This window comes from Mycetomoellerius zeteki, unplaced genomic scaffold (genome assembly GCF_001594055.1).
Source record: "Mycetomoellerius zeteki isolate Tzet28-1 unplaced genomic scaffold, Tzet1.0 scaffold541, whole genome shotgun sequence".
Taxonomy (NCBI): Eukaryota; Metazoa; Arthropoda; class Insecta; order Hymenoptera; family Formicidae; genus Mycetomoellerius; species Mycetomoellerius zeteki.
Window position 1 is genome coordinate 16,641 of NW_017257546.1, and position 16,600 is coordinate 33,240.

Genomic DNA, 16,600 nt, shown 5'->3' on the forward strand with positions numbered 1-16,600 from the left:
TGTGTGAAATAGTACAAAACTGTACTTTCTCTAACGTTAGTCATTTAAATAATTATATGTTTATACATTTTCAAAATATATGTTCAGTTTCATTTATAATATTTTATTTTAAGTTTAAAATGAATTAGAGGGAGAAAGAGAGAGTACAAAAATGCTACTTTCTATAACATGTTAATTTTCAATAATTTTATGTTTCTAACAGTATTGTTATTTATAAAATTTTTTAATGCATATTGTGAGATATTGGAAAAGCAGGCTGTAATTATAAGTCTTGTATATTTTGATATTTTTATATTATAATTTTATTATAAATAAACAATATTTTCAAAAATCAAAGACAACACATTTTCATTATTTTTGTAAAACATTTGTATTTAATAATGTCGACATAAAGGAAAAAGTTTTATTAAAAATTCATAATATACGTTGCCACTGCCATGGAATACTCCCTTCTGCTGAAACAAAATATTGAGCAAGAATGTCTCGTTGTCTCATAGCAGCAGCTGTACCGATATTGGCACCAACTCGTCCTAAAGGATTAATAAAACCATTTTCTCTAATTTCATTTCGCCAATTCCCTGGTATTATTTCGCCATCTACTCCTTCTTTATCTATCATTTCATCATGTAAATAATTATTATCGTTTAAGTTGGTGCTTATAATATAGTTATGCAAACAAGTTATAGCTTGCAAAATTTTCTCTACAGTACTTAATTTCTGAGCTATAGGTTTTTGTAATATTCGCCATCGTGCTACAAGAATGCCGAAAGCATTCTCGACAATTCGGCGTGCTCTCGACAATCGATAATTAAATATTTTTTGTTCATTATTTTGTAAATTTCTTTTTGCGTATGGACGCATTAAATATGTTTTCAGTGGGAAGCCTTCGTCACCAACAAGAGAAAATGGCAACGGATAATTCGTATTAGGCACAGGATAAGCTGCTAGCACAGATAGAGTATTACTTTCAAATGCTTGTTTTATTGTTGTATTTGACCAGATTCCAGCATCATTCAGTGAACCTATAAAAAACATATATTATACATATATAAATATATCCTATAGCTGGTTATTCTTTAAAATAAATTTTATTTGTAATACTCATATAGTTTAATTTTACCGTAATTTCCAATGTCGACCCAAATAAAGCGATAACAAGCATCTACGATAGCCATTAATACGAGGCTAAAATATCCCTTATAATTGTGGAAAGCACTACCCGAATTTGGTGGAGCTTGAATTCGGCAGTGTTTCCCATCAATTGCTCCAAGACAATTGGGAAAATTCCACTTATTATTGTACTCATTTGCGATTTTTAGCCACTCATGTGCTTCTTGTGGACATCGGAGGTATGTTGGTTGCAATACTTCCCATATACCATTACAAACTTCGGGAATAATGCTGTATACAGTTGATCTTCCTATTCGATAAAATAAAGAGGTAGTGGTCACTTTATCTCCATGAGCGAGAAAACTAAAAATAAATTTAAATTTGTTGTGTATGTGTAAAAATTCATAATTTTTAGAACAAATAAAGTGTAGGTAATCTATATTAATAATCGCAACAGAGAATAATTGTTAAACTAACCTTAATGTCACCGCAATACGTATCTCCGTTGGTAGAGGTTCTCTACGACTACGTTTTTTTAATTTTGGTTTTAATAATCTATTTAAATTGTCAAATTGTTCCACTGACATTCTTGTCAGTTTGAAAAATTCTTCGTGATTATTCATTTGGAAATATATAAATAATGTATGATGAGCACCAAAATTTTGTCTCATATTTCTAGTAATATGGGGATTTACCCACCATCTTCTTATAATTCCTTTTTTACATTTTCTTACACATAATCTCACTCTTATAATTTGCATCCAAATAAGTAATAAATTTAAATAAATATTCAACGTTTCAATTTCCATGACGTCTGACTATTCCGACTTGCAACGCAATTGTAGACTAGCTAGTCGTATTCATACCCGACATACAACACGCGACAAGCGACTAACGACATCCGACTCCGTCATCCGATTTAATGTAGAACGGGTCTAAGGCCTGGTCTACAATCAGTCGGGTGACGGTGTCGTATGTCGTGCGCATGCGCACAGCCTTGATTTTTACGTGTCGGCTGTCGGCTGTCGGGCGTCGTTGTCGTTTAGAAGATGGGCAAGTTCCATCTTTTACGACACGACCAGACGTCAGACGACAATTTTAACCTCAAAATGAAAGAAAACATGAGTATATGTACAAGACAAGGTTATTATTAATATTGTACGAGACAATAAGTATCTATATGATAAAACGGACATTCATTATAAGAACAGTAATAAAAGGAAGGATATATGGAGAATGATTGCCTTTCAATTAAAAGATGTTTATAATGTAGACAAGTCAGGTAAATATTTGTTATAAATAATATATGATGTTACAAATAATATATAATATAGTATATACCCAGCAAACACTAACTAAAAGCAATATAATTATATGTCAAATTATACATAATTATGTATGAGATGAGTAACTTTTTTTACATTTCTTCAAACTTGATTTTTCCTAAAACAAACAATGCGAAAATTATCCCTTTTATTATTATCATAACATTGATATTATGCTACCGTTAATGTTTATTGGATATGATATATGTAAATACACCTGTTCTGTTAAATATATTTGTCGGTAACAATATCACGTGTCTTTTTATTATACATACATTACTGAGCAGCCATAGCGTTAATGTCTTTTTATATAAGCTGAAAATGTTGAGAAACGATGGTCATCACTTCGAGACATGTTTAGCCGCGAAGAAAGGAGAAAAAAACTGCCACCATCAAGATCAGGCAGTAGCAAAAATAAAGAGTGGCATCTGTACCGACCACTACTTTTCTTATCTTCACATATTGCTCATAGAAAGTAGGTAATTGACAATAAATTCTTTCTTGTATCTTTTTTGTATAATATTTGTGTTAAAAGCTATTTTATTTGATTCTTAGAACACAATCATCGCTCATAAAAAAACAGAGAAAATTCGAGCTCCCAACCAGTGCATTTTCAGCAAGCCTGTTCCCAGCAGATTCAGCTATTGGAAGAATATGATGATCAAGCTATGGATGAAACATCACAGGGAATATCGAAATATGTGCCAGTAATAGATAACACTTATGATAAATCACAGATCATCGGTAAAATGAGTGTTTTAATTTGTTGTTACTCATGACAAACGTAAAACGTTATTTGAATGTAAAAAATTTTCAGACGATGTCATTGAATTTCGTCCTGAATCTATAATAAGACCATTACCTAGCGATAGCTCTAGCACATTTTCATCTACTTCCACAACACCGATTTCACATATAAAATCAAAATCAAAACAAATTGTACCTCCATTGGACGATTTTGCACAACGAAAAAAGAAAAAAAGTGCTCTTTTGGACGAACAACTTGCAGAGACAGGTGTTGCAATATCTGATGCGATGAATACTGTTTCAACACTAATTGCCAATACAAATAAAGAAAAGGATGGATATATGCTTGCAATAGAAGAAGGGTTGAGACATATCCCTGGGAAAAATAGAACCCAATGCATCATCAAGGTGCTTCAGATTATTAACAAATATGAAGTTAGAGAGTAAAAAGCAGGGTCTACAATAAAATAATTACTCAAAGTCAGAAATTTGCAAGAAATTGTCCAAACACATAAATTATTCTCCTTATATTTCAAGCATAATTGATTAATTTCTTGCGACTTTGTGACTTTATATGACTACAGTTTTATTGTAGAATATCAATTTTAGATCACTAAGGTTGGAATTGCAAAAATTAGAGAGAAAGATTCCAAAAAATTGATCAAAATATATAAAATTATAGAAACTTTTTTTTACCAAAAGTACAAAGTTAAATGATAAGATTGTTAAAAATATAGGAAGTAAATTTGTTTTATTAAGAAGTACACAATTAGAGAGTTTAATTGTTTAAAATATAAAGAAAGTTTATTTCACCAAAGAGTACAAGATTAGAGAGTTAAATTGTTAAGAACATAGAATAAGTCTTTTTTTACCAAAAGGTACGAAATTAATAAGTAAAGTTCTCTCAAGAAATTACATTTTTTTAAATAAAAAAAAAATACAAAATTTACCTTAAATTTTTAAGAATGCGAAAAAATTTTTTTTACCTAAAATTAAGTAGTGGGTTTTTTACCTAAAATTAAGTAGAGTAACAAAATTACTCAATAATTTCGTACTTAACAGTTTTATCAAATAGTTTCTTATAGTATATACAACTATTAAAAATCATTTTATGAAGAAGCGTTATACACACACACACATACATCAGTTTTATAAATAATTTTATAAAAATATATAAAAAATAAAGAATTAAAGTTGTAAGCAACATAAATTTGTTTATATCATTTCCCACTGCCATGGAATGCTACCTTCATCAGAGACAAAATATTGAGCTAAACTATCACGTTGCTTCATTGCTGCAATCGAACCAAAATTCGCATTAATTCGTCCCATTCGATTTATTATAGGATGTTGCAATACTAAATTTCACCAATTGCCTTCGATAAGTTCTCCATTGGGATCTTCCTGATCTACAAAATCTTCTTATATGTAGCGATTGTTCAAATTATTTGTCTTCATAATATAATTATGAAGACAACACATGACTTGTATTATTTTTTCAGTAGTTTCTACTTTGAAACAAATTGGTTTTTGCAAAATTTGCCATCTTGCAACAAGAATTCCGAAGACATTCTCAATAATTCGTCGTGCTCTTGACAATCTATAATTAAATATGCGCTGTTGATTATCGATTACATTTCTTCTTGCATATGGTCGCATCAAACACTGTTTCAAAAGAAAGCCTTCATCATCAACAAGAGCAAAGGGTACAGCAATGTTAGTATGTGGCAAATGAAGTTCTGGTGGTAAAGATACAGTATTACTTTCCAATGCAGTACTCATTTCAGTGTTAGACCAGACACTGGCATCGTTCAGTGAACCTACAGCACAAATGTGTATATAATTATAAGTTAAATATAATTGTAACTAATTTTAAATAGTTATTCAATTTACCATAATCGCCGATATCCACCCACGTAAAACAATAATGAGAATCACAAATAGCCATTAGTACAAAACTGAAAGTGCCTTTATAATTATAAAAAATGCTACCAGATCTTGGAGGAGCTTTAACTCGTATGTGCTTTCCGTCAATAGCACCTATGCAATTTGGAAAATTCCAACTGGAATTGAAATCATTCGCTATTTGCAACCACTCATTTTCTTCATTGGGGCACTTTAAATATAATATAATGGTTGTAAAACATCCCATATTACTTTACACACTTCAAGAATTATACTATACACAGTTGATTTTCCTACACGAAAGTGCCATGCTGTCGTTGCAGCACTATCTCCATGAGCAAGATAACTAAAAACAAAGAATAATTATATTGACTAAACTGCTTTTTTACATTATTTGCAGAAAAAATAAAGTAATAAAATAAAATAATATAACCTCAATGTAAGAGCGAGACGAAGTTCTGTTGCCAAAGGAACTCTGTGACTTCTCTTTTGGAGTTTCGGTTTTAATAAATTATGCAACATATCGAATTGCTCAACAGACATTCTTGTAAACTTGAAGAACTCTTCATGATTACTTGTTTTGAAGTATTTAAATAATTTCTCATGAGCGCCAATATTATTTCTGATTTCTAGGAAATTCTTACGTTTTTTCTTCAAAATTATTCGCATCCTTTGAACTGACATCCAAGTCGATAATAAGTTCTTATAAATAGCAATCAATTCAGTAGTATCCATATTCTTTGCCTTTCTGATCTCAACTATCGTAAACGACAAACGACTCGAATATAGACTGGTGTGTCAAACAAGCAGCTACAATATACGACTAACGACATCCGACAAACGTCAGCCGACTTGATTGTAGACCAGGCCTAAATGGTGTAGATATTGCAAGGATGTGGGACACGAAATCGAAGAATGCCGAAAACGCGAATACAACTCTCGCGCAAGGCAGGGAAACTTCGCAAGTCCCCCGAGGCGAACGGACGAGCCTCGGGCGGCGACCTCGCGAGAGCGAGAACGTCCAATAAGAGCAATAGATACGCAACCGACCGAACTCCAATCGGACGATATCGCGAGCGACGCGTCGCAGTCCTAAATCCTCGCGATTTCTCTCACGCACCTACCATCGTTATCTCCGCCGATGGATTATCGCGACCAACGGAATTTATGATTGATACAGGAGCCGCGCCAAATTTAGTAAAAATACATAATCTGCATCCCGAGACATACGTTCAAACTCAACAGTCGATTCTCGTTAGTGGAATAACCGACGGAAATATAAAAACTCTCGAGTCCGTCGAAATAAAATTTATGGGACACGCCGTAACCTTACAAGTCGTAAAGAATGACTTTCCAATTTCCCAAGAAGGTATCCTAGGATCGGACTTCTTGTGCGACGCCACGAAATATCACCGAAATATTAGATCAACTCGGCAGCGCAAAATACTTCAGCGTCTTCGATTTAGCCTCAGGTTTTCATCAAATATCGATGCATGAATCTGATGCACCGAAAACGGCTTTTTCCACGCCTTACGGGCACTACCACTTTAAACGTATGCCGTTCGGACTAAAGAACGCTCCAGCGACGTTCTAGAGACTCATGGATCAGGTTTTGATTGGTTTACAAGGAGTAGAATTATTTGTATATTTAGACGACATAGTATTGTATGCCAGCTCATTGCGAGAGCACGATGCTAAATTTAATAAATTAGCTGAAAGATTAAGAAAAGCAAATTTGAAACTTCAACCGGATAAATGCGAGTTCCTGCGTAAAGAAGCCACGTATCTAGGGCATATAATCGGCGAGGACGGCGTCAAGCCGGACCCAAAAAAATTACAAGCAGTCGAGAACTTTCCAAAGCCCCGTTCCCCAAAAGCCATAAAACAGTTTTTGGGCCTGGCCGGATACTACCGACGTTTTTTGCCAGACTTTTCTAAAATAGCCCGACCATTAACCAATCTGCTCAAGAAAGATATAGAATTTCAATGGTCTGACACGCACGAACAAGCATTTATTTCACTTAAAAACTCGCTATGTTCAGAGCCAGTACTTCAATATCCAGATTTTACGTTACCATTCGTAGTGACTACTGATGCATCAAAGTACGCTATCGAAGGCATCCTTAGCCAAAGCGAGATAGGAAAAGACAAACCTATCGCATACACGTCGCGCCTTTTAAACGCCGCCGAACAAAATTACTCGACGATCGAGAAAGAACTTTTAGCAATAGTATGTAGCGTAAACTATTTTCGCCCATATCTGTACGGCCAAAGATTTAGCTTAGTAACCGATCACAAGCCCTTAGTCTGGTTAGAATTCGTGAAAGATCCTACGTCTAGACTTGCACGTTGGAGACTCAAACTCGCCGAGTACGAGTATAAAATTTGTTATAAGGCCGGAAAAATAAATTTAAACGCCGATGCTTTGTCGAGAAATCCAGCCGTTGCGCCAACCGACAAAAACATAGTCATAAAACCCAACAACCATAAATCCCTATTCCCGCTTACGCAAAACGGAAACCCGAGCCAGAACAATCTTCCCTCAGGCCCGATACCTACACCCATAACCTACACAAAAAGTAATCCTCCTGAACAAAACCATGACATTCCAGAAGACGCGTTCTCTCCTGTAAACGACGACACTGTAAGCGAAAACGATGCAGATTCAGACGAAAGTAGCAAAGATAGCGACTCCCCCTTATGTCACACCTAACGCCCCCCATTAACGATTCAACGTGCGAAAAGCACGCGATAGCTTTACTACACGAAAGGATAGCTTAGTAATTTTTATGACGCAAACAGGTGAACCCTGTGATTTAGGAGCACGCATGCTTGCAGAATAAGGACGCCTCCCGCGAATCGAGAACGCCGTACTCGGGCGCGCCAAAGTCATCAGTAACAAGAATCGTTACATTATCGCACTAATAATTAAAGAACGCACATCTGAAATAATAATTCGCCAAACAATAATCGAAGCAACCTCCGCATTACTAAGCGTCATCGATGAGATCGGTCTAACATCAGTTTCGATATGTAAAGATGACATAGATAGAATATCGTGGGCAAAAGCGAAAGACATATTAGATGAAACATTTAATAACCACGATGTCAAGATAGCGATATACACCAACGAGATCTCGATCCCTTCGATCGAGGATCGCTTACAAATCCTTAGGGAATACCACGGCTCTGCAATGGGTGGGCATAAGGGCGTTACAAAAACGTATTGGCGCATAAAAAATCGTTACTATTGGCCAAACATGAAAACGGATGTACAAACTTATATACAGGGCTGTAGGGACTGTCAAAGGAAAAAACTCGTACGTATAAAAACGCGTCAACCGATGATCTTAACCGATACCCCGGCCGTAGCGTTTGAAAAAATATCCATGGATATCATGGGCCCACTACCTAAAACTCGGAGCGATAACATGTATATTTTAACAATACAGGACCTTTTAACCAAATACTCTCTCGCGATACCACTTAAGCAAATAACCGCCACGACGTAGCAGACGCATTTGTAAACGAATTCATCTGCGTCTACGGTGCTCCTAAAGCGCTCCTCACGGACCAAGGCACGAATTTCCTAAGTGCCCTCATGCGCGCTATCGCTAAGAAATTGAGAATTACGCAATGTAAAACAACCGCATACTATCCACAATCAAACGGATCAATCGAGAGGAGTCACCACGTGCTTTGGGAGTACCTGAAACAATACGTCAACAAGGAGCGGGAGTGGGAAGAATTATTGAAATTGGCAACCTTTTCATATAATACGAGTGTACATGAAAGTACAAGATTTTCACACCACACGAGTTGGTTTTCGGCAAAACAGCTAGAATTCTGACAAGTGATCCAATTTTACCAAGCGACTTAAGTAAAACGTATACTGACTATCTAACTTCATTATTCGACCGACTCCGTAACTCACAAGACGCAGCAAGAGAAAACCTCTGCCGAACGAAACAAAGATCTAAATTGTACTACGACAAAAAATGTAACCCACGGACATTCCAGCGTGGCGACCAGGTATATTTGTTAAAAGAGCCAATAAAAGGGAAATTTGCCGATCAATACGGAGGACCGTATGAAATTCTCGAAATCCTTAGGAATAATAATGTTAAGTTAGCAATAAGAAATAGAACTCGTATAGTACATTGCGATAAGCTAAAGAAACTGCGGTACATCGGAGAACGAGGGACGCACCTAGTGGACAACGACGCCCCCCACCCTGGACCCAGCGGCTGCAGCTAGTACCCCACGATTCATCGGACCACCAGTTCTGAGTTCAACCCGCGTCAAGATGGACAAAAGGGTCTTCCTTCTCGTCGCCGCGTTTCTATCCCTCGCACCGTCGTCGCGTGGCCTGATGGGTTACGACTGCGGAGATCATGGCCTTAACATTACTTCGCTGTCTCTCCTCGACATTGGAAGTTGTGACCTAGAGAACATTGAACCCGTTACTAGGGACGTTTATGTTCAGTTATTCCAACTCTCAGATTTTGACCGAACTCGGGTGATACAGTGCAAGGTGGAAATCGACCGCACGATATACTACTGCGGAATGCACTCGCATGTATCGGTGGTCCACGGTGGAAGAAGAATCTACCTCCATGAACTGGCAGCCAACAACTGTAAACGAATCCATGAGACCGGAGCCATCAACCTGGGAGGAAGAGAGGGTTATATCACTGGACTTAAGCCAAACAGTACTTCTGCTAGGAGCATTACACTCGCCGGACATGCCTCTGTGGATGGCCGCTGTAGCGGTTCCCAATATAGCGATTCTTATAGAACGTGGGACAGCGTCATTGTACAGGCAACAGTCAGAGTAACCTTGCGGGACTTCGAATCCTCTATTCGACGCAGCTCACATGAAATTATTCTACCCTCCGGCCTGCATTGCAAGGTCGCAGCCGGAGAGTGTCTAGATACCGACGGTGAGGAGACCTTCTGGTCACATGTGCCGCCTGATAGCTGCCACTTCAGCCATTATGACGTCCTCTACGAAGGTCAAGCAAACAAACTGACTCCTAAATTTAACCAGACGACACCCACCATCTACACAGTCACTACAAGAGAGACCACCTTCGCGCTCACTCAAACAATGGAAATCAGCCTATGTGGATACACACTAATACAAACAGAACATCCAAAACTTTTCATCCTAGAGACGCAACCGGATCGAGCTTTTAGAGTACGATCAAAAATTTCTGTAAATAACTTGGATATTTTCGCCTACGTCAATTCAAAGTTCGTATACGTCGAGAAGCACATCAGGACACAATTAACACGCCTGTACCGAGATATCATGGACCAAAAATGTGCCCTGGAAAAACAAATCCTTTTAAACGCGCTTGCACTATCTATATAGTATTGCACCGGACGAAATGGCTCATCACATCATGAAAACGCCCGGCTGTGATAGCCGGAGAAGCTTTACACCTCATCAAGTGCGTTCCGGTGGAGTGCAGAATCCGTCATACCGAAGAATGTTCATTTACCGAAGGTAGTTTCATAGAACTACCAGTGGCCTATGAGAATAAATCAGCATTCCTTCTACCCGGTTCAAGGATACTGACATTAACGGGAACACATAAGGATAGCAGCGAACTCCTGCCGACCATGTACAAAATCCACGGAACCTGGTTTCGATTTATGCCGCGCTCGGTGGAATCATTGCCCCCACCCATAATTCAGCCATTGACACGACCAACATGGAAGTGCATCAGCCCAGCAGAACTTGCCACCAGTGGAATTTACTCAGATGAGGACCTGAGTCGTCTTCGCAACCATATAATGTTTCCGGTAGAAAAACCTCGGATGCTGAATACCCTAGCACGAGAGGCAATGGGTCATAACATTCCTCCTGGAAGTATATCAATGACAAATCTTTTCGACGAAAAATCTCTGGAAAAGATTGCAGAAAGTGTAGGAGCGCGCCTCTGCAAAGGATTCATCACGTTCGGTTCAGCGAGTGCAGGAGTCATGGCAATTTTCCTCATCATCAACTTGATAAAATTAATCGTGGACACAATAATCCACGGTTACGCCCTACACTCAGTGTATGGGTGGAGTTTGCACCTACTCGGGACCATCTGGAGCTCCGTCGCACATTTGTTGCTATACCTGACAGAACCTAGGAAAAGGGATACCATGAGACAACAGGATGAAGAAGCTCTCGTACTTACCGCAAGACCTCTCTCCAAAACCCATTCTACGCCAGAAGATCGCCCACCTACTCTCACAGCCCCAGTGCTTACCGAGAGTGCGAGCGAGAAACCCATATGTTACAAGGAACTCCGCGCGATGTAGAATAATAAAGAGAACGAGTGAGCGATCATGACTAAGTGAACAATTAACTCTAAACAAACTAATTATAATTGCCATGATAAGTTAAATAATTACATTAAACTAAGCAATTGCAATAGATTTAAGAACAGAGTGTGTTAACAAAATTTTTTTTTCTCTTCCTAATCTTAGACCATAAAACCAACAAAACGTTAGATGTAATCCTATGGCCCAAGTAACAAGGTCTGTTCGTTTCCACGACCAATTTTCGTCCAGTTCTGCGTAGGACTGAATTCCGCCATTTTGCATCACACAACGATGACGCATGAGTGTGTGCGTGTATGCGTGTGTTGTGTATTTTCTCAAATTACGAGACTGCGATTCGCAGAGGCGATTTAAAGATGCCATCGTGTGCAATAAAGAATTGCAAAAATACGTTAAGTAATACGAAGAAGCGAAAAATAAGTTTCTTTTCTTTTCCGAAAACTCCGGAAATAATTGAAAAATGGAAAACCGTATGCAAAGAAAATGTGGACCCGAAAAATGGTGTGTGTACTTCCCTATTTTCATTTTATGTAGTATATTTTAAATTTCTAACGGATCCCGGTGAACAATAAGATGCCTTTGAGACATCCTATTGTCATTGTTCAGACATTTTTTAAACTAATTTTGAACATTATTGTTATAGATTAAATTAGGTACTTATATTAACAAAGTTTCGAGATACATCGGTAGTACATATGTTGATTTACGAATTGTTATAAAACATTGTCTTATTTTTGTTCTGAAAAATGTCTTAAACAGATGTGTCCAAAAGACATCTTAAAAAAGATGTCTTTATAGGATTTGACTAAAAGTCGTCTTTCAGGTCGTGTATGTTCGAATCATTTTCATTCTTCCCAATACGAAAATCGCACTTGGCTAAAAGATCTCGTCGGAATAAACGGAAATGTCCGAATCAGACTGAAATCGGATGCAGTTCCGATGGAAATTACCAACGATAATACAGATACATGAGATGTTGATTGTAAAAATTAAAAAAAAAAATAAAACTAACATGTGGTAGTTTCTGGAATAATATTATTTATTGTTTAAGTGTAAAAGCTTTTATCAGTTTCACAGATTGAGTTTGGAATATTTTCAATATAGGGCTTGTTTATTTTGGGCTTCAATATCTATAAAAAAAATTCCATTGAAATCTTTATTGGATATTGCTTTTTATTGTTTGTATGACAAGCCATAATTTTTGAAATTACATCCAAGCACAATAAATAATGAAAGCTTTTATTTGTGTTGATCGACCATTTATCTGCCTTTGCAATAAATGGAATTTCAGAAATAGAAACTCATCTTGAATGGAATTTCAGAAATAGAAACTCATCTTATGCCTGTTGCTGCGCAGTGCAGTTCTACTACACACAGTGATACAATCGCCCCGTTAAGCTGCTTGCAAGAAAATCTATCGAGTATTGCGAGTGGTGTATCAAACTCTGCCACAGCTACAAACTCTGGTACCTATTACCATTCTGCCTATTACCAGATCTGCCATACTTCACAAAAAAAGTCATTTCTCCAATTTTTACGAAAATTGAAATAAAATATTATTAGTATAGCATAAATTTGAACGCACAATTTCACTTAATTAAAATTAAAAAATATGGATTATTTTGTTTGCAAAAAATTATTATATTTTTCCGTGTAATTTCCTTGTAACTTTAATGCATGATGCAGTTATTTTCATGGCTCGTTTGACATTATTTATATATGTGTATTTCGTGGTTTCATGTATAAGAAGAGGACACTTGTAAAAAGATGCCAACCAATCAAGACCGTGACAAGGAAATTCAGACAATGAAGAAAAAAATTGCAGAATTGCTGAAGGAAGTGCAATCCCTGGAACGTCAATTAGCTTTAAGAGATGAACGCCACGAAAAAGAATTTAAACAACGGCTAATACTACAGAGTAACCAACATAAGAATTGGAACAGAAATTTCAAGAAATGTTAACTCCATTCTTCACACCCGGGCAAATACAATTGATTTTACATCCAACACGGAGCAAAACCCAATGGTCTTCTGAAGATATCGCATCTGCGATTTCCTTAAAGAGCGTTAGTCCTAAGGCCTTCGGTATTTAAGGAAAACAAAACGATTCCCTTTACCAGTTATAATATTTCTACGCTACGAAAATGGATAGCGAAATTTAATATGGATGAAGGTCTTCTGAAGGATGTATTGTTAATAATGAATGCCAAAGGCACGGGTATGTCAGATATGGAAAGGGTTACAGCCCGTTCACACGGTACGGTTTTTTGACCGTTTCGGTAATTTCACCGAATCGGTGTAAATCGAATCGAATCGGATGTCGTGTTCAGACGATACGGTAATTTCGCCGTACATCCATTCTCCCATATGCCCATCTTCGCCATCAGCTCTCTCCCGAGATGGATATGAATACATTTATTATAACTTATTGGCACTATCGCCGTCGTTATAAAAAAATTAATAGAAAAAAAATATTCGATACATCCCATTGTAAGTGAGAGATCTCGTTTGGGATTGTATCGGATACTTATGTGTCAATTGAGGAGAGATGAGATAAAATTTTTCAATTATTTTCGGATGTCTATGTCTACTTTTGATTACCTGTTAAGAAGAGTGGAAAGTTCTTTGGTAAGACAAAATACAACTATGAGAAGAAGCATTAGTCCTGAAGAAAAATTAGCGATATGTGTGTCTAAGGTAAGTTTTTTAATTGAATTTTGTACTAAATATACTAAATATATATCATAGACATGCATTGCCACGATGTACAAGAGAAGCGCTGTGAGAGAACCAATCGACATCGCGGAAAAGTGGCAACAATTAAATCTCTTACATATATGCCTTTTTTAGAACAGGATTTTTTAGGAATAGAAAAATACTTATCATAAAATACAACACAATAAGATGGAATTTTACTTATCATAAAAAAATTACTATCATACTTATTGTTATTAGTTATAATTATTAACATAAAAACAGAAAATTAGAAATTTTGTAGATCCAGGTCTATAAGAGAACAATCAGATGCTTGGCTTGTAGTAGATATTGTGGATAGTGCTGCAGGCGATTTTACAGGTTCAACCCTTGGATTCATCATTGGTAATGGCACTGTATTTATTTGCGGTTGATTGTAATAAGCAGGATTTTCGTAATGATCTATTTGTTTAGAATAGTGTGGCGGATTGTTAAATATCGTTTGTTTCTTTCTTTTAAGATTTTGTAATAAATTTAAAATACCGGATTGAAATTCTAAAGTTTCATCATCATAAAATAATGACAAGGAAGGTAAAAGGCTTTTAAAAAATGATAGATGACGGTTCTCGTTATGGTTTTCATTCTTCGACATTATTTGATGATCAATAAATTTTATCATTTTCGCATCTAATTCATTATTTATTTCGCACTTCCTTTTTCTTTGTGTAGTAGCAATACTCTTTTTGCTCACAGATTCTGGAATACTTCTAGGCCTTTTTGCATCTTCAACAATTTCATCTTGATTCTTTGCCTCATCATTAGCATCGTCTGATTTATTTTCTTCGTTTTTATTATTATCAGTGCTTTCATGAGCAACAGTTGTGTCTATAATTTTGTTCAAAAACGACATTTGTTCATGAAACACATAAAGTTTTGAAGACTTGGTAGAAGAACCAGATTGTTTTTGCTCTTTGTATCTTTTAATAGATTTTGACCAAGAGTCTCTGATATGTGTCCATTTTTTTAAAACAAGTTTACCTGGAATTTAAAAAATGTACGTTTACATCTTTGTTTCAGATATTTGGCGTCTGGATGTTCATTTAAAGAACTTCATTACTGCTACCGAGTGGATGTCTCAACAATTAGTAATATTATTGTAGAAGTAACACAAAGTATATGGAATAACTTGTACAACGAATTTATGCAGTTACCAAATACACCTAATGAATGGGAACAAATATCGGATGTTTCAGACAAGAGCCAATTTTCCTCACTGCATTGGCGCTGCTGACAGCAAGCACATAAGAATAAAAAAACCATCCGGCAGCGGCTCAATGTATTTTAATTATAAAGATTATTTCTCAATTATATTATTAGCAGTTGTTAATTCGGATTATCAATTTAGATATATAAGTATTGGATCTTATGGAAAAGATTGTGATTCTTCAATTTTTAAAACAATAACATTTTGGAAAAAATTAACGGAAGGCACTTTGAAAATATCTAAACCTAAACCTTTAAATGAACAATTGGAAACAAATGTTCCTTTCGTGCTTGTCGGAGACGAAGGTTTTACCTTACATAAAAATTTATTGAGACCTTTTGGAGGGACACATTTAGATAAGAAAAAACGAATATTCAATTATCGCTTAACCAGAGCTAGAAGATACGTCGAGTGTGTTTTCGGTATATTTGCTAACAAATGGAAAATTTTTCACAGACCTTTGGATGTAAATGAGGAAACAGCTATTTGGATAGTAGAAGCGTGTACAGTATTACATAATCAGAAAAAAGATGGTTTCAATCTTGAAAATATTCGTCCAGAAGTAATCGATTTTGATAATATATCAAATGCACAAATGACGCGTGGAAGTTTATCTGCTAATTCAACTACAATATTTGTTAATTATTTCGTGTCAGAAGTTGGGTCAGTTCCTTGGCAAGATGAAGCTATAGGACAATAGGACACAGTTGCAATTGTTACAATTATTTTGAAATTAAGTAAATAAGTAAAAACTTACCGAATTCTTGTCTTTCTTTTTGTTCTTTTTCCTCGAAACCTTCCTTTAATATTACACATATCTCCCTCCATGCAGATTCTTTTATATTTTTATCTTTATAAATGTTCAACGTTTTATCCCATATAGCGGGCCTTTCTTCTATTAAACTTATCAAAAGTTCCGTATTTATTTCTTCCATGGTGTAAAGAAATACGTATGTACAAGCACGACTAGCTGAGAGCACTGTGTCAAACAGCTGACTCGAGTGCTGCGCTCTACGGCAGAAAAATCGAATCGGTAGAAAAATCGTATCGTCTGAACGCGCCACTGATTCGATTCGATTATTTTACCGAATTCCGTTGTTACGTCACAATTGAGATTTTCTCCGTTTTTAAAGTCAATGCATTAAAGCAATTTACCCGGGGATCGGAGATCAAGCCGTGTGGTCAGGGATGTTCGGTAGGAAGGGTCGGATAATGA

General features: G+C 36.3%; 2 protein-coding genes across 2 annotated transcripts; both read right to left on the reverse strand.

Annotated features, from left to right (window-relative positions):
- Window positions 1-414: 414 nt before the first annotated feature.
- Window positions 415-1,697, reverse strand: LOC108727817 (uncharacterized). The gene is made up of 3 exons (XM_018456074.1): window positions 1,588-1,697; window positions 1,121-1,473; window positions 415-1,022 (listed from the first exon to the last, which is right to left on the reverse strand). The coding sequence occupies exons 1-3, from the start codon at window positions 1,695-1,697 to the stop codon at window positions 415-417; spliced, it is 1,071 nt and encodes a 356-aa protein (XP_018311576.1).
- Window positions 1,698-14,409: 12,712 nt separating this feature from the next.
- Window positions 14,410-16,319, reverse strand: LOC108727818 (uncharacterized). Its single transcript, XM_018456075.1, has 3 exons — window positions 16,142-16,319; window positions 14,859-15,158; window positions 14,410-14,582 (listed from the first exon to the last, which is right to left on the reverse strand). The coding sequence occupies exons 1-3, from the start codon at window positions 16,317-16,319 to the stop codon at window positions 14,410-14,412; spliced, it is 651 nt and encodes a 216-aa protein (XP_018311577.1).
- Between the last annotated feature and the right edge of the window lie 281 nt (window positions 16,320-16,600).

Bases quoted from the DNA above. Each gene is read 5' to 3' on its own strand.
- LOC108727817 (XM_018456074.1), bottom strand. From the start codon at position 1,697: ATGTCAGTGGAACAATTTGACAATTTAAATAGATTATTAAAACCAAAA. The intron at 1,474-1,587 runs GTTAGTTTAACA...ATTTATTTTTAG, and splicing joins CGTATTGCGGTGACATTAAG to TTTTCTCGCTCATGGAGATA. The intron at 1,023-1,120 runs GTAAAATTAAAC...TGTTTTTTATAG, and splicing joins GGTCGACATTGGAAATTACG to GTTCACTGAATGATGCTGGA.
- LOC108727818 (XM_018456075.1), bottom strand. From the start codon at position 16,319: ATGGAAGAAATAAATACGGAACTTTTGATAAGTTTAATAGAAGAAAGG. The intron at 15,159-16,141 runs GTAAGTTTTTAC...TTTAAATTCCAG, and splicing joins AAAAGAAAGACAAGAATTCG to GTAAACTTGTTTTAAAAAAA. The intron at 14,583-14,858 runs GTATTGCTACTA...CTAAACAAATAG, and splicing joins AGAATCTGTGAGCAAAAAGA to ATCATTACGAAAATCCTGCT.